Source organism: Acytostelium subglobosum (assembly GCF_000787575.1).
Source record: "Acytostelium subglobosum LB1 DNA, scaffold: scaffold8, whole genome shotgun sequence".
NCBI lineage: Eukaryota > Evosea > Eumycetozoa > Acytosteliales > Acytosteliaceae > Acytostelium > Acytostelium subglobosum.
The window spans coordinates 29,991-54,526 of NW_012236525.1; the positions used below are offsets into that span (position 1 = coordinate 29,991).

The 24,536-nt window shown below is 43.7% G+C and overlaps 9 protein-coding genes across 9 annotated transcripts; 6 read left to right on the forward strand and 3 right to left on the reverse strand.

The window, feature by feature from the left end:
• Positions 1–173: 173 nt before the first annotated feature.
• On the forward strand, positions 174–2,901 carry SAMD00019534_044000 (hypothetical protein; the record flags this gene model as incomplete). Its single annotated transcript, XM_012899890.1, has 6 exons — positions 174–534; positions 589–741; positions 799–894; positions 981–1,127; positions 1,201–1,697; positions 1,771–2,901. 6 exons carry the CDS (start codon positions 174–176, stop codon positions 2,899–2,901), a joined length of 2,385 nt encoding a protein of 794 aa, XP_012755344.1.
• A 192-nt stretch (positions 2,902–3,093) lies between these two features.
• Positions 3,094–3,837, forward strand: SAMD00019534_044010 (hypothetical protein; the record flags this gene model as incomplete). Its single annotated transcript, XM_012899891.1, has 1 exon — positions 3,094–3,837. The coding sequence occupies one exon, from the start codon at positions 3,094–3,096 to the stop codon at positions 3,835–3,837; it is 744 nt and encodes a 247-aa protein (XP_012755345.1).
• A 310-nt stretch (positions 3,838–4,147) lies between these two features.
• On the forward strand, positions 4,148–4,996 carry SAMD00019534_044020 (hypothetical protein; the record flags this gene model as incomplete). Its single annotated transcript, XM_012899892.1, has 1 exon — positions 4,148–4,996. A coding segment is annotated over one exon (849 nt), but the record flags the coding sequence as incomplete, so codon positions are not given.
• Positions 4,997–6,830: 1,834 nt separating this feature from the next.
• SAMD00019534_044030 (hypothetical protein) lies at positions 6,831–11,241 on the forward strand (the record flags this gene model as incomplete). Its single annotated transcript, XM_012899893.1, has 3 exons — positions 6,831–7,114; positions 7,197–7,464; positions 7,564–11,241. 3 exons carry the CDS (start codon positions 6,831–6,833, stop codon positions 11,239–11,241), a joined length of 4,230 nt encoding a protein of 1,409 aa, XP_012755347.1.
• Positions 11,242–11,357: 116 nt separating this feature from the next.
• On the reverse strand, positions 11,358–13,442 carry SAMD00019534_044040 (hypothetical protein; the record flags this gene model as incomplete). The annotated part of the gene is made up of 5 exons (XM_012899894.1): positions 11,358–11,771; positions 11,831–12,308; positions 12,398–12,648; positions 12,779–13,351; positions 13,428–13,442. The coding sequence occupies 5 exons, from the start codon at positions 13,440–13,442 to the stop codon at positions 11,358–11,360; spliced, it is 1,731 nt and encodes a 576-aa protein (XP_012755348.1).
• A 1,573-nt stretch (positions 13,443–15,015) lies between these two features.
• Positions 15,016–15,853, reverse strand: SAMD00019534_044050 (hypothetical protein; the record flags this gene model as incomplete). Its single annotated transcript, XM_012899895.1, has 3 exons — positions 15,016–15,060; positions 15,137–15,612; positions 15,703–15,853. The coding sequence occupies 3 exons, from the start codon at positions 15,851–15,853 to the stop codon at positions 15,016–15,018; spliced, it is 672 nt and encodes a 223-aa protein (XP_012755349.1).
• A 3,303-nt stretch (positions 15,854–19,156) lies between these two features.
• On the forward strand, positions 19,157–19,918 carry SAMD00019534_044060 (hypothetical protein; the record flags this gene model as incomplete). Its single annotated transcript, XM_012899896.1, has 1 exon — positions 19,157–19,918. A coding segment is annotated over one exon (762 nt), but the record flags the coding sequence as incomplete, so codon positions are not given.
• A 228-nt stretch (positions 19,919–20,146) lies between these two features.
• Positions 20,147–20,753, reverse strand: SAMD00019534_044070 (hypothetical protein; the record flags this gene model as incomplete). The annotated part of the gene is made up of 2 exons (XM_012899897.1): positions 20,147–20,409; positions 20,471–20,753. Coding segments are annotated over 2 exons (546 nt in total), but the record flags the coding sequence as incomplete, so codon positions are not given.
• Positions 20,754–22,098: 1,345 nt separating this feature from the next.
• SAMD00019534_044080 (hypothetical protein) lies at positions 22,099–23,202 on the forward strand (the record flags this gene model as incomplete). The annotated part of the gene is made up of 1 exon (XM_012899898.1): positions 22,099–23,202. The coding sequence occupies one exon, from the start codon at positions 22,099–22,101 to the stop codon at positions 23,200–23,202; it is 1,104 nt and encodes a 367-aa protein (XP_012755352.1).
• Between the last annotated feature and the right edge of the window lie 1,334 nt (positions 23,203–24,536).

Here is a 24,536-nt window from a genome sequence, read left to right on the forward strand (position 1 = left end):
GTATATCTGTATCTGTATCTGTGTCTTTGAGCGCAAATGATTCAAAGAATGAAGTTCCTCAGATAGAGTGTGGGTTCAAGTTCTAGATCCCAGGCCAGCTTGATCATTTCCATCTTGTTCAAACAAATACATAACATACATATATACATCACAATCAATCAATCAATCAAACGATGAAGAAGGGAGGCTTATATAACTTGGCCTTTGACAATAAGTTATCAACTGCACCAAGTGCTGTTGTTTATCAGAATATAGAATGTGTGGATATTAAGCCGAATGGTATCTACTTGGTCAGGTTCATGTATAGAGAGTGGGAGGGTCCACTTACACAGTTGGTCACTCAGAAGTTGTCTATCAAGCTCTCTATCGACATCAATGAAGGCTTGGTAACATGTCTACACACGGACAAGAAGCGAACAGTCTATCGATGGGACCTCAACCAAGGTCTTGAAGCCAAAGGCGTTGGCGGCAAGGCTGAGGAGAACACAGTACAATACAGTACATTTTATGTCGATGACTTTGTTGTCGATAACTGTAAGTACAGTACTAGTATGACTGATTGATCGCCAGGACTAACATCCATGTCAGACACCAATGAGTTGTTCTCTCACAAGAATGAGCAACAGGCAATCAATCATCTATCATTCCTGAATGAACGAAAGCTTGGATGTATCGATCACTTGAAGAAGGATGTGTATAAGAATCATACTATATTCATCAATGCATCAAAGGAGATTGCGAGTATGTAACTCATCTTGGAGTTGATGGTGATGAAATGACTAACATTCAATAATCAAGACTCTGAGGTTGATATGCTTGACTTTAGGAATCTGATCACAGAGTATGGCAACTCAATCACATCAATCCAGAACCTATCAATCAGTTGGGATCACTGTAGGTGTACAATGAATGGACTTCCACGATCAATCGATCACTCACTCACTCACTCATTCAATCAATTACATGATACGTATACTCAGACAAGGTCAAGAAGCAATCAAAGAACGAGTTTGAGAAGCTGTCAAAGACGACTGAGCCCATCCAGTGGCTCACATCAGTTCCACACGACCTGGAGATGGCTGTTCAGCAACGCGAGTTTGAACAAGCTGTCGTCACGATTGAGAAGAGTATGTGTTGTTGAGACATGGCCATCCGGAGGTCAAGGACACATGATGACTGACTAACCAGCTACTCTCACAGTGAACGAGGTGTATGAGAACAATCCAAAGGTGGAGATTGTGATGCAGACACATCCTTTAAAGGAACAAATCGATCAGAGGATAAAGACACTGACAGAGTCATTGATGGACACACTGCGATCACCAATCCTGAAGCCACTTCAAATCAAGGAGACTATTGCGTGGTTGGTGCGACTTGATCAGACGGACAAGGCCAAGTCGATATTCTTGGAGTCAAGATCAATCGCCATCAAAGCGTCGATAAAGAAGCAGGTCAAGACTGGCGACCTGGTGCGTAATATTGGCGAGCTGACACGTATCACTTTCAGCCAGATCGACACCACCTGTCAGGACTACTGCAACTCCTTCCAAGAGCCACACATGACCAGTGGTCTCATCGAGTGGGTCATGTCACAACTTCAACTACTAAGTGATATCCTCAGTCGTCAAGTGTTCATCATTGACAACTACCAGACCATATCACAGATCATTAGAATAGTTGAGTCACATTGCGAGATGGTCAGTACTAGTGGATACTTGTCCCGACCCACACAATCACTAACTCAATCATTCGTTCATTCATACATAACAGATGGATCAGAATGGATTGTCATTAATATCCTATTGGAATGTATTGTTACAGCCTCATCTGGAACAACTTATTGTAAACTATGAAACAAGACTTAGAGAGTCGTTGCAACAGCAATTGGTGGAGGACAAGTGGATTGGTGACACGCAATGGGTGTACGAGCTTCCAACCTCACCTCAGTTGGGTGCATCCCCTGTTCAATCACCAAAGAATCAATCACCATTCCTCAGCTCACGTAACAACAACAACAACAATAATAACAATAACAACAACAACAACAACTACAACAATAACAACAACAATGATGAGATAAGACTCAAGTTGACAAAGAGCACGATATTCCTCAACACGATCACTCAGAGGTTCACGATGGACATTTGCCAGATCACGACTGTTGAGATGATACCAGTGATATCAAGATCGATCAGCAAGATATTCAAGGAGTTTATGAGTCATTTGCTGACAGCCATCCAGGATGACCTGTCCGACAACCAGGCACACGCGATAATAAGTAATGCAGTGTTCATCACCGATGACCTTGTGTCGAGGATATCAAACAAGCTGGAGGATGTGCTCGGACGCCCGATCAACAACCTCGAGTCGCTGAACGACTCGCTCCGCTCCATGTTTGAACGCATCCGTCTCGAGTACGCAGTGCGCAAGGCCGAGGAGATCGTTCACTCGGTCATGGTGTGGGACGAGGGCGTCTACGCGATCGAGGACGACATTGAGCCCTTCCCCAAGAAGTTCATCAAGCTGTCCGAGTACCTGGACACCCTGTCACAGCAGATACAGAACAATGTCAACGTGGAGAATGTCACGCCAATCACATCGATGATCCTGGCCGAGGTCGTCGTCATCCTGTCGCAGAAGCTACAGACACTGGGCGACTCTGTGCAGTATGGATACGGAGGTCTGCAACACTTTGTCCTGGAGATGAAGTACTTGACCACAATACTCGGTCGCTCGGACGTCGAGCAGATCACCTACGACCTAATCACATCGATGATACACAGTGCCACCAAGTCCTACGCCACAGCAGGCTCATTCGATCCCGACACCGTACTCAAGCCCAAGGACTACTTTGATCAAGTGATCGATAACATTGTCTATCAAAAGGCAGTATACAAGTGATCAATCGGTTGGTCGATACACATTCAATAACACTCATATATATATATGACATGTATTCTTACAACTCTTGGACATTGGATAATGATTATTTAAATTGATTGATTTCCAGGTCACCTGGAAAGTGATGTGAGTGGGAATGGTTGATCAAACTTATTCATTTTGAATGAACTAACATAGAGATAGAGATTGACAATGAGTAGAGATGGCAGTAACAGCAGCAGCAATAAGATGATTGAAGTGGAGATGAAGGTCACTTATGATGAGTCGACGAAAGCAAAGATACTCGAGTTGGCCACGGATAAGGGATCATTCCAATCGTTCACAGACAGATACTTTGATGATGATCAATATAGTCTGACAACCAGAGATATTTGGCTGCGATTGAGAGACGAGACATGGGAGTTGAAATGTCCCGTCACCAAACAGTTGGCATCAATGACTTCGGCAACATCAACATCGACCACGTCATATTACGATATGGATGACAAGCGAGAGATCATGAACTACTTGCAACACAATGGTATCATCGACCCAGTCACGAGCGACAATGTTGTCGACGTTGACGAGTACATCGACGAGCTACTCGCACGTCTGGAAGCCAAGTCCATCACACCATTCGCCGTGATCGTTACATTTAGAGAATCATTCAATATTGTTTACAAAGGTCAGCAGTTCAGAGTTGACTTTGACACAACAGAGACAAGTGCACTTAAAGATTATCAACTATGCGAGATAGAGTTGATGGTGAATGATAATGAATCAGATCGATTGATTGCTCAACAACAAATACAACAACTATGTCAGGAACTTGGACTCATCCCACCCAACAAGCTCTATGGCAAAGTACTCGAACTAATCAAACGAACTCGTCCAGATCATTGGAGAGCATTACTCGACGCCAAGCAGAAGTCTGTTGTTGCAACATCATCATCTTAGTGGCATCCACATCTATTACATGTTGCCAATGGCAACAACGATGGTCATTGTCAAGCTCACGTGGCGCCTATTCATGTCCAAGTTCATCGCAATTCTTGAGAAAGAGACGTGATTGTTCACAGAATTTTGGTCCAAGAAATGAAGGGGGTGTACCCTTAGCTATTCTCAGCGTCGACCCAGCTCAGCATTCATTCAGTCAATCCACCTTGCTTGTTCAATGTGTATCCCTACCCTACCTACAACGACACAATACACATTCATTCATTTACTCCAGCATCAATAACATATAACCATAACATATAAATAAACAATGAATAAGAAAAGAATATTAAAGTATGCTTCGGATATACATTTGGAGATGTCCAGCGATACGGAACATAGACCTCATGTGGCTGCACTGTATAACTTTACACCAAAGCCAGATCATAGATACTTCTTGGCATTGTGCGGTGATATAGGGTCAATGCATACACCAGCACTTTGTAGCTTCCTGTGGAAGGTGTCACAACGTTATGAACACGTATTCCTGATCGCTGGCAATCACGAGTTCTACAATCCACCACGACACGATATAAAGACAATGGCACAAGTCAAGCATGAGATCACTGAGCGATGCAAACAGTTGCCCAACGTCCACTTCATGGACGACACAGTGTTCATGCTGGACGAATACAAGATCATCGGGTCCACACTCTGGTCATTCGTGCCAGAGAAGCAGGTCAATGTCGTGCAGGCACAGTTGAACGACTACCACATGATCTACGTGGAGGACGAGCGCACCCCTGGCGCCAAGCGACTGGCCACAGTCAAGGACACAAACATCCTGCACGAGCGAGCAGTGGCGTTCATCAAGAAAGAGGTGGCAGGCGCCTCGAACTGTCTGCTGCTCACACATCACGCGCCACTATTCAGCATACCAGAGCAGAACAAGCATCTCTGCGATCCAATGTACCTCAACAGCCCAATCAATGTGGCATTCCACACCGACCTCGACCACCTTGTGCGGCCACCCGTCCTCCTATGGATCTTTGGTCACACTCACTATACATCAAAGTTCATCCACAATGGAGTAGTCGTCGCTTCAAACCAAGTTGGCTACGACATGCGACCACGAGACTACAGCATTACCGAAGAGATAGAGTTAGGATTTGCCAAGCAATAATATGTTAGTTGGAGGCCTTCATCAATCAATCAATCAATCAGTCAGCCAGTCAGTTCAGTCAGTCCAGTCCGATCAAATGTACATACATAAACATATAACCAATCAATCAATCATTCAATCAATCATTCAATCAATCAAACAAGTTCCCAGAGTCAAATGAGGGTTCGCGCATGGGTCCAGGAAAATTCAAGTAACCAAGGTACATCAATACAAAGAAGTGGAACGATGATGCATCAATCACGTATATGTTGTTGTCATCGTGTAGTAAGTAGGTGTCAAATAGCAAGTCGTCCATCCCATCTCCGTCATTAACCAAGTCTAATTGCGCGCGCTATCCCCAGGAACCCTGATATAAAAATAGGTGGGGGCGAGAGACCGTGGAACAACTGATCATCCGTGGTCTAAAAGTGTCGCAAGATGTCACCCCCACGGGTCATAGTGCCAGAGGCTTCACCATCCGACTCTTTGCATTGCGCATAGACTGCTGAATGAATGGAAGACACACCGAACCATCGAAGTAATCATTGGACGATGTCACCCCTCGCCAAAATACATTGTTTTTTTGTTTTTGCATCATGCAAAACAACGATTCGATTATGTCTCGCGGATATTTATACACATGGCGGGGTCAACGTGGACCAAGCAAGGCAGACCCCATGTCCGCAGGTCCAAGACATGTTCTATTCTTCTTACTTTCATCAATAAGATAGATAGAAGGTGTGTGTTTTGGACCTCCATCTACAAAGGGAAACGAAATACTTACGTTGTTGCCATTTCATTCATTCATTCATACATTAAACTACTTATTCATTCATTTCAATCATTCATTTAGTCACACACTCACATTGTGACCACTACCAATCAACAACAGCAGCGTAAGCATTACCTCCAACATGGGCCACTAAAGGCCCCTATCCATTCCATCCATCATCACCTCTTCATCATAAGGTTTACAACCTTACGATACTCATCATTTTCCCAACCTCTACTATAAATACACACCGATATATATCGGTCAATCATTAAGTCAATCGACCAAACATATTTATACACATACACACACATACACACACAACTATACTTTATTTGTATATTCCATTCCAATTCAATCCAAACCCATCACTTGCCCGCCCTTTACTTGTGGGCAAAGAACAAACAAAAGTATGTCCACCAATCCTTGCTTTGTCGCCAACAACCACACAATGTAGCGAATCAAAATAACTCGTGTTGTGTTTGTGTGTTTATGTGTTTGTGAGAGTTGAAGGAAGATCTGTAGAACAAGCATCATCATGATGGTGGGTGTATGGTGCAGGGAAGGTGTGAAATATGAGAGGTTGTTGTGTGTTGTCCTGTTCTGTCTCTTTACATGGCGATGCCCGAGCCCCTTCCATTGTTAGTAGTGGCAGCAGCAGCTACTAGTGCTTGGACATGGCATTCGAACGCTTCCATTGGTCGTCCCCCAATGTGATGCCATAACATGTGCCTCATCTCTCTTCCTTGCTTGCTTGTTAACATGTTTGAGGAAATGTCGCCAGAGCAAGCTTCGTCATCCCATCATCCCATCATTCATTCATTCAACAAATCAATCATTCAATCGATCGATCACATTACATTCTCCGCCTCTTCCTATTAATATCATTCTTTCATTACAATCATTCAATCATTTAATATCGACATCAACTGCACTCGAGAGCAGTCTAAACAATCAACTAACCTAACAGCTAACCTTTAATATCTAGCGCAGCTAGCTGTAGATTTTTAATGCTGTAGTAACATTTACTATATTATATATATTATAACATACAATACATACAATACATAGTCATTAACAATGGCTAAGTTAAAGAAACTAAAGAACGAAACAAAGGATGAGAAGGGTGAGAGGAGGAGAGTCAATAGGGCTGGTGTAAAGGGATTCGGCGGAAAGAAGAGTCCAGAGGAGAATGCCAATATCTTTACAAAGCTCACATGGGACTGGGCCAACAGCTTCGTCTGGTTCTGCTTCAGGAACGTCCTGGAGCATCGTCACATCTGGAACCTCGCCTCATACGACACTGCCGACAACCTCACCAAGAGGATGACTGAGCAGTGGGAGAAGGAGAAGATCAAGCCAAAGTAAGTGTCCAAGGCATCGTTGGCCAAGCCCATCCACTCACTGACTCATTCAATCAATCAATCAATCAATCAAACATAATAGGCCATCATATCAATCAGCTGCCGTTCGTGCATTCGGACCATACTTTACAATAAGTTGGATATACTACGCAATCTACGCTGCATCACAGTTTGTTGGACCAGAGCTCTTGAAGCGCATGGTGTCCTTTGTGGTCAGGTCACGTATGGGTGCAACTGATGTCGACCCAAACATGGGCTACTACTACGCCGTTGCCATGTTTGGTTCTGCAATGGTCGGTTCCTTCTGTCTATACCAAGCCAACATGATATCCGCAAGAGTTGGAGACTATGTAAGTGTGCCAGGCCATCAACACAATCAATCAATCTTTTGGAATCATTCCACTAACATCCATTCAATCAATCAATCAATCAATCAATCAAACACATAGATGAGATCAGTTATCGTCTGTGACGTCTACAAGAAGTCATTGAAGCTTAGTAACTCTGCACGTTCAAAGACTTCGCCGGGAGAGATTGTCAATCTGATGAGTAACGATGCTCAGAGAATGACTGAAGTGTTCCAGCTGGTCAACAACGGTGTGTTTGCGCCGTTCCAGATCATCGTCTGTATCGTGCTGCTCTACATCTCGATTGGCTGGCCCACATTCGTCGGTCTGGCCTTCATGCTCATCACCGTGCCAATCAATGGTATTGCCGCAAAGCGTCTGATTGGCATTCGTCGCGCACTCATCAAGTACACCGACGGCCGTGTCAAGACCACCAACGAGATCCTGCAGGCCATCAAGATCATCAAGCTGTACGCCTGGGAGGACAGCTTTGCCAAGCGTGTCATGGACCGCCGTGCCGACGAAATCAAGATGTTGATGTCCTTCTCGCACGTGCGTGCCGTACTCATCTTCTTCGTGGCCTCACTGCCAACCATCGTGTCCGTGCTGGTCTTCACCACCTACTTCAAGACACAGGACAACCTCGACGCTGGCAACATCTTTGCCGCTTTGGCCTACCTCAACATTCTGAGAATGCCACTCGGTTTCCTGCCCATCATCATTGCCCTTATGGTGCAGCTCAAGGTCGCCGCACAGAGAGTCACCGACTTCTTGCTGCAGCCCGAGATGGAGGTCTCTGTTCAGACCGCCGACGACGACAGCAGACCAACAGGCGTTCATTTGGAGGGCGCCAGCTTCGCCTGGAGCTCCGACAAGGAGGAGTCCTTCAAGCTCAACAACATCAACCTCAATGTCACTGGCAAGAGCTTGACCGTCGTGGTCGGCTCAGTCGGCAGTGGCAAGTCCTCACTCATCCAAGCCGTCCTCGGTGAGATGGAGAGGACCGCAGGCTCCCAGCACGTCAAGGGCAAGATCGCCTACGTCGCCCAGCAAGCCTGGATCATCAACGCATCACTCAAGGACAACATCGTCTTTGGTTCGCCATACGACGAGGAGCGATACAACCGCGTCATTGAAGTGTGCGCACTCCAGCGCGACATTGAGTTGTTCCCACAGGGTGACAACGTGGAGATTGGAGAGCGTGGAGTCAACCTTTCCGGAGGTCAGAAGCAGCGTGTGTCAATCGCCAGAGCCGTCTACAACGACGCCGACATCTACATTCTGGACGACCCATTGTCTGCCGTCGACGCACACGTCGGCAAGCATCTGTTCCACAAGTGCATCAACGGAATGCTCAAGGAGAAGACCGTCATTCTCGCAGCCAACCAGCTGCAGTACCTGCCATTCGCCGACGAGGTGTTGGTCATCACTGACGGCACCATCACCGAGCGTGGCACCTATCACCAGATCATGGAGTCCAAGCAAACATTCTCCAAGCAGCTCGAGGACTATGGAATTGAGGAGATGAGCAGCAGCAGCGACTCGGGCGAGGACGGAGTCGAGGAGGAGATCATCATCGAGGAGAAGACCAAGCCCAAGGAGAAGGTCGAGCTCAAGAACACCGACGGCACACTCGTGCAGCAGGAGGAGCGTGAGGAGGGATCTGTCTCTGTCTGGATGTACATCAAGTACTTCACCGCCGGAGGTGGTGCATTCTTCACAGCGTGCTTCACCCTGTTCCTTCTGGATATCGGTTCATCCACAGTGCTCAACTGGTGGTTGTCCAAGTGGTCCAACGACACCCAGTACGCCAAGTTCACCGGCAAGACCCCATCGCTCACCAACGATCAGTACCTCTACATCTACATTGGCATTGGTCTGTTCTCCATCATCATGTCTGGTCTGCGTAACTTTGCCTACTTCACATACACTGTCAAGGCTGGTCAGGCCCTGCACGACCAGCTGTTCACATCACTGCTCCGCGCACCAATGTGGTTCTTCGATACCACTCCACTCGGACGTATCCTCAACAGATTCACTCGTGATCTGGATGGTGTCGACAACCTTATCGCCGCCGCTCTCTCACAGTACATTGTGTTCTTCCTGTTTGTGTTGGCCACAATCATCATCATTGCTATTGTCATTCCATTCCTGCTGGTTCCCATGGCGCCCATCGTCGTGCTCTTCTATATCCTGCAGAGCTTCTACCGTCACACCTCTCGTGAGCTGCAGCGTCTCGAGTCGATCAGTCGTTCGCCAATCTTTGCTCACTTCTCTGAGACCCTCAACGGTGTTGCCACCATCCGTGCCTACAAGACTCAAGATAGAAACATTGCTCACAACCACAAGCTGTTGGACGCCAACAACCAGGCCTACCTGACCCTGCAAGCCATGCAACAATGGCTCGGATTGCGTCTCGATCTTCTCGGAAACTTGATCATCTTCTTCACCGCCCTCTTCATCACTATCGACAAGAAGACCGTCGACATTGGAAGCGTTGGTCTTGCCCTGTCCTACGCCCTGTCGATCACCACCAACTTGAACAGAGCCACTCTGCAAGCCGCCGATACTGAGACCAAGATGAACAGTGTCGAGAGAATCGTCCACTACATCAAGGGCCCAGTCGAGGCTCAACAGATCATCAAGGAGAGCCGCCCAGCCGCCGACTGGCCACAGCACGGCGCCATCACCTTTGACAACCTGGTGATGAGATACCGTGAGGGATTGGACCCAGTGCTCAAGGGAATCAGCTGCGAGATCAAGCCAAAGGAGAAGATTGGTATTGTTGGAAGAACCGGTGCTGGCAAGAGTTCAATCGTGCTTGCACTCTTCCGTTTGATCGAGGCTTCCGAGGGAAGAATCTTGATCGACGGCAAGGACATCTCCAGCTACGGTCTCAAGGACTTGAGACGCAACCTCTCAATCATTCCACAAGATCCAGTCCTGTTCAGTGGCACACTGCGCGACAACCTCGACCCATTTAACGAGAGCACCGACGAGGAGCTCTGGGATTTGCTCGAGAACATCCAGCTCCACGCCACCGTCAAGAACCTCGATGGCGGTCTGCTGTGTAAGGTCACTGAGAACGGAGAGAACTGGTCTGTTGGCCAGCGTCAGCTCATCTGTCTTGGTCGTGCGCTGCTGAGAAAGCCAAAGATCTTGGTGCTGGACGAGGCCACTGCCAGTGTCGACTCCAACACCGATGCGTTGATTCAACAGACTGTGCGTGCCAAGTTCTCCGACTGCACCATTCTTACAATTGCTCATCGTCTCAACACAATCATGGACTCCAACCGTATCATGGTCTTGGATGCAGGTCGCATCTCAGAGTTTGATACTCCACACAACCTTCTCCAGAACACTGACGGTCTGCTGTCATGGCTCGTCGACGAGACTGGTCCACAGAACTCACAGGTGCTCAGAAAGATGGCCAAGGAGGGTGCCTACGCCATTGCACTGCCAGAGGACGACATGGCCCACAGCAAGAAGGGCAAGTCAGCAATGAGCAAGAGCAACGGAGGTGTCATTGTTATCCCAGAGGTTCAATTGACACCAATCGATGGAAACAACAACAACACTGATCAACCAGGTCCAAGGATTACTTCCAAGCCAGAGGACAACATCAAGCCAGAGGACATCAGCAAGCCTGAGGATAACAAATCCGAGGACGTCAAGCCAGAGGACACCAAGGTTGAGGATACCGATTCCTCCTCCACCTCCTCATCATCGACATCGACCTCAACAAGCGACGAGGAAGAGCAGCCAGAGCTGCATGTCTAAAGACTACAGTTATAACGAATAAACAAGAAGTATTATTATTTATACAATCAATCCTTTATCGGACTCGACAATGATAATGCCAGATGGGTTGGCGATGGTGATATTTATTATCCTTGTCAGGCGTAGGGATTGAAGCTCCTGGTTGGCGGCTTGTAAGTAAATGTTGTGCCAAATAGTTCGGTGGCGTTCATCATTGTGCCAGCTTTGGGCTTCTTGGTGGTCTCTGGTGACCAGACCTCCATCTCGATCACCTTGAAGTCTGTGTTGTATGACAGTGTCTCGTTGTTAAAGGTATCGCATCGGTTGGTCGAGCCGTAGAGTAGGTCGTCGTCGATCCATAGTCCAACACCCTTGCCGCCACTGCCCAACGAGATGAATTCCTCCTTTGTCGACAACATAAAGTCGTCATTGATTCTGGACCAAGGGTACTTCTTCATCTCGGGCCTCATCTTGAATAGGAAGGTCTCTCCACTTCCATAGTGGATAGTCTTCTCTGTGTTCCAAGGATCTGATGTGAATGCTCCAAAGACCTGTATGTGAATGAATGTAAGTGATGTGTCAAGAGGAGAGAGTGCTGTTGCCAACATACATGTCCTCTATCATCTCTGATCACCATTATACAAGGAGATCTATTCGCCAGTCTTGAGAAAAAGGTTCGTATGCTGATGCCATTCTTGTTCGTACTATATACCAGTTCCAATGGATCGTCGTTGTGCCGTAGAGGTAGATGGCTCTGTACCCAGAGCATCTCGGTCTCTGACATAATGTCAGACTTGACCTTAAAGTTGTTCTTGTAAGGGTGATGGGTTGGCTTGTCATCGAGCACTGTTCGATAGCTTTCCGATGTGAGACTGATGTCCTCTTCCTCCTCTGCCATTGGAGCCTCCTCCTTTAAGATGTCTGGGTCGTCCACCAACACAAAGTCCTGCTCCTGTAGATAGGAAGAGGAGTCGCTGCTCTCTGAGTGATAGGTGAACGACTTTGATGGTTCACCATGATTGCCACTGGAATGGTGTAGTGAAGCCATTACAACTTGATCAACAATGTCCTGACTCTCAGTGATAATCCTAATGATATCGCTTGTGATTTGAGCGACGCTACACAGATGAACGCGTTAGGATGTGAGCATGATCTTCGTCGTCGCTTGGTGACATACTCTGACTTCTTAAAGCAAAACAGATGATGGGTATTGCCTTCTGGTGTCTTGCCTTGCGCTGAGATGATGACAGACGAGTGATCATGGACCAACTTCAGTTCGGACTGCTTGCACTCATACACTGTGATGGTGTCGATTGAGAAGCTGTAGTTCTCAGTCGGACTGAGTCTGAGCAGATTGAGATTCAAGTCTCTGGCATGCTTCTGTACAAAAGATATCTTCTGAAGGTTTAAATGGATGTCGCCTTCAATCTATGTAGTAGTGATTGGATGGTCGGGAGTCAGTCAGTTAACCAGTCAAGAGGTGGCATAGTGGGTCGCGAGGTGCCAGGAGGAGGAGAAGGAGGTGGTGTCCTCTTTGATCGATCGAGAGAGGACATACAAGTAAATCACCGCATTTATAATATACATTGGATATAGTGACCTTCTCAGCCACGTCCAGCTTCTCCTCGACCTTGTGCTTGATGATGGCCTCGCGCACCAATGTGTTGAGTGTGGAGGCAATCTTGAGTATGCGTTCCTTCTGTAGCTCCAGGGTGTCGACTGGTGACGCCGACATCAGTGTCATCGTGCTCCTGGATTTGGGTGTGATCTTCATCGCGTACTGATTGGAGGATGTCTTGCGATCGCTAATATGAACGCCATCGCTCGTTGGACTGGTGTCCTTGAGCGACGACGACGAGTGTAGATAACCTGTCTGCACGGTGCACACGTCGCACAGCTTGCATCTAGCGTGTATGTTGACGGATGAGCCCGGTGCGATTGGACCCAACCCAATTACAAACAACTCTAGATCAGTCAACAGAAACGCCACATGGTTAGGATTGTAAGTCCTTATAGTACGCTTTGAATGTGACATCGTGTCTGTGTTGGTGAGCAACAGCATCGAGAGACATGACAGCAGTGTCTGTTCCTTTGGTATCAACGATCGACATCTCTCAATCTCTTCCTTGCTCTATTGAGTGTGATTGACGTGATTGAATGAGTGAGTGATGTCGAGCCAATTGTAAGCACTAATATAAGGTTCATACCAATATACCAATCATTCTACTATCTAGACGATGTAGAATGTTCGTTGTTGGTTCCTGTGTCTTTGTTAGATTGTAGTAGTCCTCTATTTTTGCTTTGCTTGTTTGTGTCTTAGCTGACTGTTGATTGTTTGTTTGACTGATCAACTAAAAATGATATTATACTATATATATATATATGTAGATAGATAGAGATAATAATAATAATAACAATGAAGAGAGAGTTTGAATGAAGTGTTGAGTTGGAGAGGCGCAAAAAGTGAAGAATTGTCCAGAGAACATGTCAATTTGTCAATTTTTTCATTTTTCAAAAGTGACATTCCGTCATCAATCAATCCTGGGATTGACAAGGAGGACATGATGTCGCCCACCAGGGTGCCAAAGACAGATCTAACTACTAATAAACAGATACTATATTTATATTTATATATTACATTTTAGTAGTATACTCGTCTGACACATCAACAAAAATAGTATCTACCTCATTGGCCAATTGATTAGACTCGCCATTAATTGGTTCTTCCTTTGATGATGATTGTTCTACACTACTTCCATTACTAATACCATTCTGTTTGTGATCGTGATAATGATGAGATCTTGAATGAAAACAACGTTTTCTACCGCAGGTCTTTCGATCTTTGTAAGGTTCAAGCCAACCTGAACAGTCACATCGATGGCAAGGTGGAGCCACAACCTCTACCTCAAGATCGCTCGTATCTGTGGCCTCATCATCCTGCTCTTCCACTTCTTCCTTTATACTCATTGTTCTTGTTGTCCTCATTCTAGGCTCTCTCTTCATCCGACTTTGAACAGTTTCCTTTTGCTCTTCGACCTTGTTGACAAAGACAGAGAGATGAGTTATCAGCTCCTCTACATGCAGGCTGGTCAGTAGCAATCGCACTTGATCACACAGTCAGAGATGTTACTTACTAATATCTTGTCTAAGTTCATAATCTTGTGGGTTTGTGATTGATATGCGTATCTCCTTTCTGCCCTCTTCATACTCCTCTTGTGTAAAGTCACCTTGGTCGCGCAGTCGCTTCAATTCTCGTAGTCGCTTCTCGGGTGTGTCCATTTATTTGTATCGCTTGATGATCATTTGCTCAAATGATTGAAAATGATAAAGTGGAGGCAATTTTATTTATTTATTTATTAAATATTAGAATCCTTAATCTTTGAAGACGATGATGACCTCAATGTTGGGGATGAAGGTGTAGGTGGTGATGGAGGTGCTGGATGGTTAACAGTGTATAACCGATGTGCAGGGAGTAATGGTGAGATGGGAGGTGGTGATGGGTAAAGGTAGGCACCCATCATTATATAGTTTGGGTACACCTCTGCACCATTGTATTGGTAAGAGTATTGGTCAGTTGGAGAACTCAGGTACATAGTTGGTGGATATGAGTTATGTGAGTAAACCAATTGATGGTTGGGTTGAGCATGGGGTATGGCATGTGGATGGGCATGGGCATGGGGATGGTATTGATACATGTATCCAGCTGGCATCATAGGTTCATATACTTGTGGAGGAGAACCAGATATCATTGAGACTGGATGGAAACTTGGGGAATGGTTGGGGGATAAGTCTACTTCACAGACATCCTGAGGACTTGGTGATTGTTTGTTCTTGGCCAATCTAACATAGATCTAATGAAATAATATGTTAGACATGTTTAAATCAATTAATCAATCAATTAATAAATTAAAGTTACCTTCTTTCCATTGATGAGGTGATGTGGCATGCTCAGGACACGAGGATTGTTTCTTGAATCCTTGAATGATACGAAGCCAAAGGTCTTCTTTGACTCCTCTACTATAATCTTACAATTTGCCAACTCTCCATAGTTGCGGAAGTACTGGACCAACATGTCCTCGGTGATGTCTCTAGGCAAGTTACCAATGAATAACTTTTCTCCAGCTTGTACCTTCTTGGACGACGATGTTGATGAAGAAGATGGATCATATGGTGTTGTGGTAGTAGACTCTGACTTTGGCATGGCAAGTCTAACTTCGACATTCTTGTCATCAATTACATGATTACAAGGACGTTGGAGCAACAAGTCAACCGTTTCTCTATATACAAATGTTACAAAGCCAAAACCACGGCTACGTTGGCTCTTCTCATTGCTCTCAATGATAGTGGCATCCCTCACCTCACCAAATTGACCAAAGTAACTCTTGAGTGTATCTATTGTATATAAATTAATTTCCAAGAAAGGTTAGAATTATTAACTATAGTTTGAAAAACTTTAAATATTTGTTGTTGAAGGATACATACCTGATGTTGTAGTTTTGGACAGACCACCAACAAATAATTTACTTGTTGATTCCAGAGATGTAGAGCTTGGAATAATTATTTCCTTGCCTTGGTGTTGTTGTGATTGTGGATGTTGTTGTGATTGTTGTGGTTGTTGTTGGCGACCATCCATTGTATTGTCGATCTTTGGAATCGCAATAATAATATTAATTGATTTAATGAATGAGTGATAGTTTGGTTGATTGATTAATTAATTGGAAAATTATTAATATTATTCTTACATATATAATTAATTAAGATTGATTGATTGATTTATGAAATAAAATTATGATACATCTTGAAGAGTCGGAAAGTTAATATATATATAAATAATTCAATGGAATAAAACCTCTGTTGTAGTCGGTCGTTGAACTAATCAAGTAGAGAGTAGAATGAAATTTAGCCTGGACAGGAGGTGATTGCATCATTCTTCGTGATATCGTCTCAACAGTTTGTGGTTGATTTGAATTGTCTTGTCGATCCCTTTATACTCATACAATGATGTGTGGTGTGTTGGGAGTACACGGCGATCGTATGGTTTCGGCATCTCATCAACACCCGAAGACCATGCTGATCTATTCTCAAGTATATGTTTTAGATTTAAAATATCCATCCATCTCAAGTCGGCAGGATAACAAAGCCTTCAGAAGACTCAACTTAACCCAAAGAACACTTTTATTGACCGAAAGCAATCACACACATACTACACATACCCCCACAAGGTCAGAGACACTTTCCGATGACGCGGGAAACTTCACTGTAGGGAACTCCAGGAGTTCCGTCTGTGCCCCCATTGTGCTTCGTAGCTTTTCGTTGATTACACTTTCCCCATGTCCACCACTCGCCCAACAATTCCCCCACCTACCCCCAAGCCCAACCACACTTGTTTTATCAAGACGACTTTAATTAATTAAAAGGTAAAGGGGGGACCTTGTCGGGGCCATCTCTGGTCTCTGGGAGGTCCAACCATCAACACGATCTAAAGTTTCGAAAATAGGTTAGCAAGTAGAGTCACCCAATTCAAAGCGTTGACTTGACCACACACTTTGACTCTCCAATTAACAACTTAAAGCATGTGCACGGACTCCACATCGTTTAAATTAATAGATAATAATTAAAAGTAATTAGTTGTGTAGGGATGGACTCGAATATGTAGGTCAAGGTAATTGTGTACTTTCTACTCGTCATTGATATTTGAACAACAATATCTCGAGAGGATATCTTGCTTGGACACTCCGGTCCACGACTCTACCCAATTAAGATTGAAGGCGCTAGTGAAAGGGTCATTGATAGCGACATCCATAGAACACTCAACTCTCTACTCCGCACTATACAACTCCGTCTCCATCTCTCTACATTAATTCAATATATATATATATATTATTATTACGTGTCATTTCATCAATCGACTTAATATACCCTTTGGTCAATTGACTGATCTCTATTGACACACGGGTTGGTTCACTATTATGATTAATGAACAAGTATAGAGAAGTACAGTATTGTAGATCTAGTAAAGTATATAGTAGTTTTACATCTATCAAACTCACTCAAAGTAGTGTCGGAGCAAGTTATCCAACCAACTTCTACATTTCTACTTCTATCCTTCATTCAAGTAATAATATAATATATATATTCTTAAGGTTCTTTGACACGTTAGGACTCTACAAGTTGCCCTCTACTTTTACTTAAGTCTTCCTCATCTATTGCGATCAATTGACCAGGTGTTGATATAAGATGTGTATGTGAGTTTGTTTGAAGTTATGTGAGAGGCGACTGGCAACTGTCTACAGGATGTGGCGAGAGGCAAGTGGCGAATAACAAGTGGTAAGATCATAATTCCAGTAATGATCCTTCAACGTCTAATGATATTGATATTGATTTATATTATTGATTCATTATGATTTAACAGCTGCAGTATGTACATATAAAATTACTTTAAAGTAGGTGTGAGTGATCCATGGCAACACAGTCGGCTAAGTTAGTGTCAACGAATTTGGTGTGTTGGGTACCAATACCCATACATTCTCAGGAAACACCTCTGAATGATCGAGATCACCAGTGAGTGTCTACACGCAAGAATTGGCAGAAAAGGATTGGGGAAGGTGTGTATTGGATGGATTGAACTTGGCCTTACCAACCAATGTCTGTTGCCTCATCATATACTCCCTTCTTAGTTTTATGTGTTAGTGACTTGATTGACCTGGCTAGGATGATTGATTGACTAGTTGATTGATTGATTGATTGATTGGCAGGTATGGTTGACAGTCCCCATCCACACTTTTCACAATACTTAATCAATCATTTCCAAACACATAATACCGATTCATTCCTTAAACAATTCCTTAGCTGAACATTGATTCACTTATTACCACTTTGATGACACATACACACACACTTTCGATCACTTAATCACACACTTACACTCATCATACACACACACTAATACCTCTTCAAATGATTGTGTGTTAACATTGATTGATCACCCTCACTTACCACTCTTACCACCATTTGTAGTGCCAGACACAGATATACACTGGAAGGGTGACTCCCCAATAGACGTTGACATGGTGGTGGTGGAACTAATTCGATCATCCACGCCCAACAACATTACTATCACTACCAAACAAACACACAACAACCATCAACCATCAACAATCAACAACTAAACAAACAAATACAGCTCATCATATATTTGTTGATCAACAACATCATCATCAATCACCTTCCAATCTTATATATAAGATTCCAACCTGGTTTATTACAACTTCCATCCTCTCTCTGTACATAAATATTTATTATTATTATTATTATTATTATATAATCCAGCACATATAGATGTATGTTTCCCTCCACCCTACCCTATCCTACCATATCCTTGTCCAATCCTCATCACGCTCACCAACACCCTCAACCTACATCATTCACTCACTCACACACCACCACCACATAAATACTATCCATTACAACGCTCTATTGTTCGTCTCCACTCATCATCATTCATAATGTATTGAATGATTCGTATCATGTTAGCATCTACTACCTACCTACCTACCTACCCTGTCCATTTGTGTGTTTATATTGCTCCAGCTTACACATCTGTCTATCACAACAGCGTGAATGTGCTTGTATGTGTGTTAGTGTTGGTGTTGGATGGCATCCTCACAACAACACCTCGATGGATGACTAGTCTACGACCAACCAACTGATCAAATGATCAACTGATCATACCGGGCAATTAAAGTACTACTATTAAGATATACATCTTATAACCTTCCTTTAATCAATCATTCACTCAAACATTCCACTCATTCATATATTCAATCATACAATCATACAATCATTCAATAATTCAATCATTATACTAACTTAACTTAATCTTAACTTATTACTTACTTACTTATTATTTATTTATTATTATAACAAACTTGCAGACATGACAATGGAATCACCAGTATTGTACAAACAGAACTTGGGTCATGACCAAGATCGTGCTGTAGAAAAGAGAAACCAATTCCTGGAGAAGGAGTTGGAGTACTTCAAGAGTGAGCTAAACTCTACAAGGAGGATATTAAATGAGCGAGATAATCTATTGTTACATCTACAATGGGACGAGGAGGATGCTCACATCGACTTTGAGGGACAGAAGAAGAAGACCACGCACAAGAAGTCAAAGGACAAGGTGTTGACTGAGGAGCGACAGAAGATCAATCGTCTACGTACACAGATGAAGCTGATGGAGACAGCATTGGAGGAACGCGATCAGAACATCATGCGTCTGGAGAAGGAGCTGTCAGACACCAAGGTCGTACATCAACACAACATTGAGACGATGCGTGCAAAGAGAGAGAGTCCACAGCGTAGCAAGACTTCATGGGGCTTCCGCACAGCATCATCCTCCCCACTGCCTCAATACAAGCCAGCCTCTCCATCATTGACAACAAGCCCGGGCAAGATGTCTTCGCCACTAGCTACATCGTCATCAAGTCCATCATCATCATCTCCTTCATCATCTACTACTAGTTCACCAGCAATGGCTTCACCAAGCATTGCCGGAACAACCAGTGGAGCAACAGGTGGTCAATCATCATTTGATGCCGAGTGGAGAAAGATGAACAAGAAGTCAACCAGTGTCTTCACGTTCAAGAAGAAGAACAAGCCAACTCATTCAAATGTCCAGGACACCAACTGGAATCAATAATCAATAACTACAACCTCGCTCGCGTTTCCACCTCATTGTAAACTTCAAACATTGTAAGACCATGTATGACCTCCATCCATCATCCTAAGAATCAATAAACTACTACTTCTCCCATAAGATATAACATTGATTGATTGAATGATACCATGTATGTATAACAACAGAGTATATTTATTATATGAATGAATAAGTAACAACAACTACATGGTTGAGCTTAGCTTAGTTCATGATAATTCCAACAAGGAGTCCAAGGCTAACACCAGATTGGTTGTAGTTCTCCTTCTTCCACTCCTTGACCATGTTCTTCCAGTCCTCAGAGATGTCATCACCGTGATGGAAGATGTTCAAGGTCTCCTTGACGACAACCTCAATGACGCCCTCAGCACCAGAAGACAACTCCTTCGAGACACTAATGATATCAGCGAGGAACTGAGTGATTCCGCACTCATCAAAGACGGGTGGAATCTCGGCCAAACCATTACCAACCACTATATCATTGATTGATTGATTAGTATCCATTTGTATGATTGATTGATGGGAAATACTTACACTCCATTCCCTTGGTGAAGTCTCTGGCGGAGAGATGATCGAATCCCTTGCCAATGAGGTGGAAACCGTTGGCAAAGTCCTCCCAGGCGGCATCAGACTCGGCGACACAGGTACTGACATTGCCGTTCATGGCAATCTCCATACCCTCGCAGAAACCAACCATGAAGTCACCAAACTCGGCTGGGGATGGTCCCTTTCCAAGGGTTTGGACTCTCTCGTGAACCTGGACGGCTGAAGCGCAGACGGCCAACATAATGATAATAGCAATAATTGATCTCATTGTATTTTAATATTTATCTATAATTTTAAAAGAATATATTTGTAATTATTATTATTATTAGTAAAGAATTTATGGATTATTAAGGTAGAGGCAGCATTGAATGATCGTTAATATGTGAGTGATAGATAGGAAGGATGTATGGAGAGTGCCAACTCAAGGGTGTTCCAATCGAATAAAGAGGGTTATTCAATTTGGAAGGACATAGGTGGCAAAGTAGGGCTTGAGAATGGAGAGGTTCCGATGGGGTTTGATAAATATACATACATAGAATTGAGAAGATAGAATGATAGTTGTAAGTATACTAATTGAATATTAATTTATAATCAATCCTTACAAGTCCATCAGCCAGTCAAGTCCCTTCCACTAGCGCGACACATTCACTCTATCAATCAACCAAACCAAACAATCAAACAGATGATAGTTAATTGAATAAAATAGAATAAAAATCAAGATGAGAGTGGATAATGTTGCCCATTAACAAATAATTATGCCGAGCTACCACGACATTAATTTACTCGTTACACGTATTAAGTGTGCATTGCGGCCTGTTGTAAACATTCCGAACCCCTGTTTGATTGTTTCGGCTTCAAGGTCCACAACAACACACACAACAGCGGGTGATTGAAAAAGTAATCGAGCTACACTGTTGCGAGGCCCCAACAACAACAGCAACATCTCAGACTACTTCAAACACAAGTGTTGGGCATCTCTCCCAGGTATCATGTGCTATGGCCACTGACAATTCCAAGTCTAGTTCAAACAGTACTAACCTATAAGTATGTCAATAGCGTGTTACGATCGAACCACCAATTAGATCTTTCTTTCGTCATTCGGCTGACCAAACCCACAGCGGGAGCGAGAGAGAGAGAAGATCTTTACTCTACTTTATAAATAGAATGTAATGTAATGCCGAGAAAGATCCAGACAACTCTGAATACGAATTGGGATTAGTGCAGGTGTTACTTGAATAACACAATATAACATCACATGTTGACAAGTAATTGTGAACTCTCGAGATAATTGGTTGTAAGCAATACTTACTTCCTCTTCGTCCACCGATGACTACTTGGTTTGCTGATGTTAGACATGACTCCAAGTACTCACTTTCCCAAAGAATGATATGATCTTAACTAAACAGTTTGTGGTTCTTTGATTTGGGAGTCCATTGACATTGTATTGGTATAATGTCGAGGTTATTGATCAACTGGTTCTTAATATCTATTATGACTTCATCTTAATATCATTTGAATGATTGTATGATTGGTCAATCAAATCAAAAAGTTGGAAACACAAATTTCAAGATCTATCAGACATTAATGTTTTATTAATCATTGTTATAATTATAAAGATGCAATCACTACCAGTGGTAGTACTTCGTTTGATATATGAGGAATTGGATGAGTTGGATGTGGTCTGCCTAAGCATCACATGCACACAATTACACAAGACTTTGATCACTTGGCCATGCTTCACTTTGATCAATACTCAACTCACTTGGACACGAAGAAACAAGAACATTGCCAACATTACAAACACTCCAGTCATCAAATCAACATTGTCCAACTCAAACAACAACATCGATACACTGTCACAAAGCTCGAATGAGATTGATAACTTGCCAAACTCACTTCTCAAGCTTCACCTTGGACCTCACTTTAACCGAACAATACCACCGGGTTCACTACCTCCCTCACTCACCGACCTAACCCTTGGCACTGTATTCAATCAGGTGGTCATGCCTGGCACATTGCCCACATCGCTCAGATCCCTTTCCTTTGGTTTCCTGTTCAACCAGCCCATCTGGCCAGGCTCTCTGCCTCCATTCCTCACCTCGCTTAGCTTTGGCTACACATTCAATCAACCACTGCGCTCGCTACCCACGACTCTGGTCGAGCTGAAGGTCGGACCCAACTACCATCAGCTGACATCAGACGTGGTGCTGCCAGCAAGCATCACCACTCTCTCCTTCCCATTCTCGCACCAGGCTCGATACCTGATGTGTGTGCCGGCCACTGCTCGTGTTCATACCGTCCGTCTATTGTATCCAATAGCCGTACATCACAAGCCACTGGAGCTTCACGCGTTGAATGGGCTGGCTCGACTAAAGACTCTGGTGCTGGGTTTGGAGTTTGACGCGAGCAAAATCGATCGCCAAACAGACGTGATCAACTTTAAGAATGCGATGGAGCACCTGCCCAATGTCGAGACATACATCCACATGTATCAAACTCCGCCGTCCACCGTCCGATCAATGTGTCGCCGACTGGACTCGAATGGCAACGCACTGATGGTGTTCAAGCGGCAAGTCCAGCCCAAGCCTGTAATCTATGTTGATGAATTAGTTGACCATCTATACTTTATTCGTTATGAAGCTATCGACACGTCTGGTCAATCAAAGAAGGGAGTCAGTCTCAGGCGATCACTGCTAGGCCTCTTCAGATCAAACAAGTAGTGAATGGACCTCTGGCCTCACTCCTTTTTTTTTTGATGTACACTCCCCCCTTCATTTTTTTTTTGGACTCGACAAACGAGACCAATGCATTGCAACGCGTTGCTTTCACATGAATGACGTCTTCGTCTTTGATCAATCATACATATACAAACATAAACAAATATATACACAGGATGTTTAAGTCATTAATTAGAAGCGGAGGCAAATGCCTGAATAAACAAACTACAATCAGAGTGTCAACTCTGCGAATTGCATCATCACCATCAGCAATTTCAATGTCAACTACATTCAAATCATCATCACCATCATCATCACTAGCATCATATAACAACAACAGTAGTAATAATATATCATCAGCATCAACATGTTTCAAGACGTCATTTCTGGGTCAAACTACTCCTACTACTACAACTGCAGCGGCAACTACCAGTCCATCATCAAATGGTGGAAACAGCAATACAATCGTTCGCACACAGAGATAGTATGTAATTGGTCATCATCATGCATCCATCACTGATACTGTTACTAACCAACTCGACCTGGATATGTCATCAACCAACATAACAGTAATCACACAGCAGCTCTAGAGTTGTTGACCCAATGTTTCACAAGTGGTAAGTTGTATGATTGATTGATTGATCGATGGATGGATGGATGGATATGGACACGAACATATACTAATCAAGTTCCAATCACATTACATAATAGACGGTACCTAAGTGTGATTTATCCATATGATTGATGATAGGTGATGGAGTCGGCGGGGTTGATAGTTGTTGGTCCGCCTGACCCATTCGACCATATCACCAAGTCCACAACAAACACACCAATACTAATACATTGTTTCCATTTATGAACCAATCAATCAATCAATCAATCAATATAGATGGCGATTAACATTTGATAATCAATACAACGAATAGAACATAATGTTATAAAGATATAGTAATTAGATAGATAGATAGAACAGAGATATAGTGTGTTGGATATCCAACTCAACGACAAGACATGACACTACACGACACGACATCACCATAATCACATCAGTGTGTCAGTGTGCCTCCCCCACTCGATTGTTAGACGAACACACACACATTTCATTGCATTGAGCATTGTTGCCAATAAATGTCATTGCATTCCGCCGACTTGGACACGACACTACACGATACCCCTTCACTCACACACACCATCGATCACACCCACACACACACACTCACATTGATTATATCTCAATTCAGATATATGATGAACATCACACTTCATCTGAGATATATGAAATGGTATTATGATGTATCACTTATCACATTTGTTAAATATTTGAATGTTCATGTTAT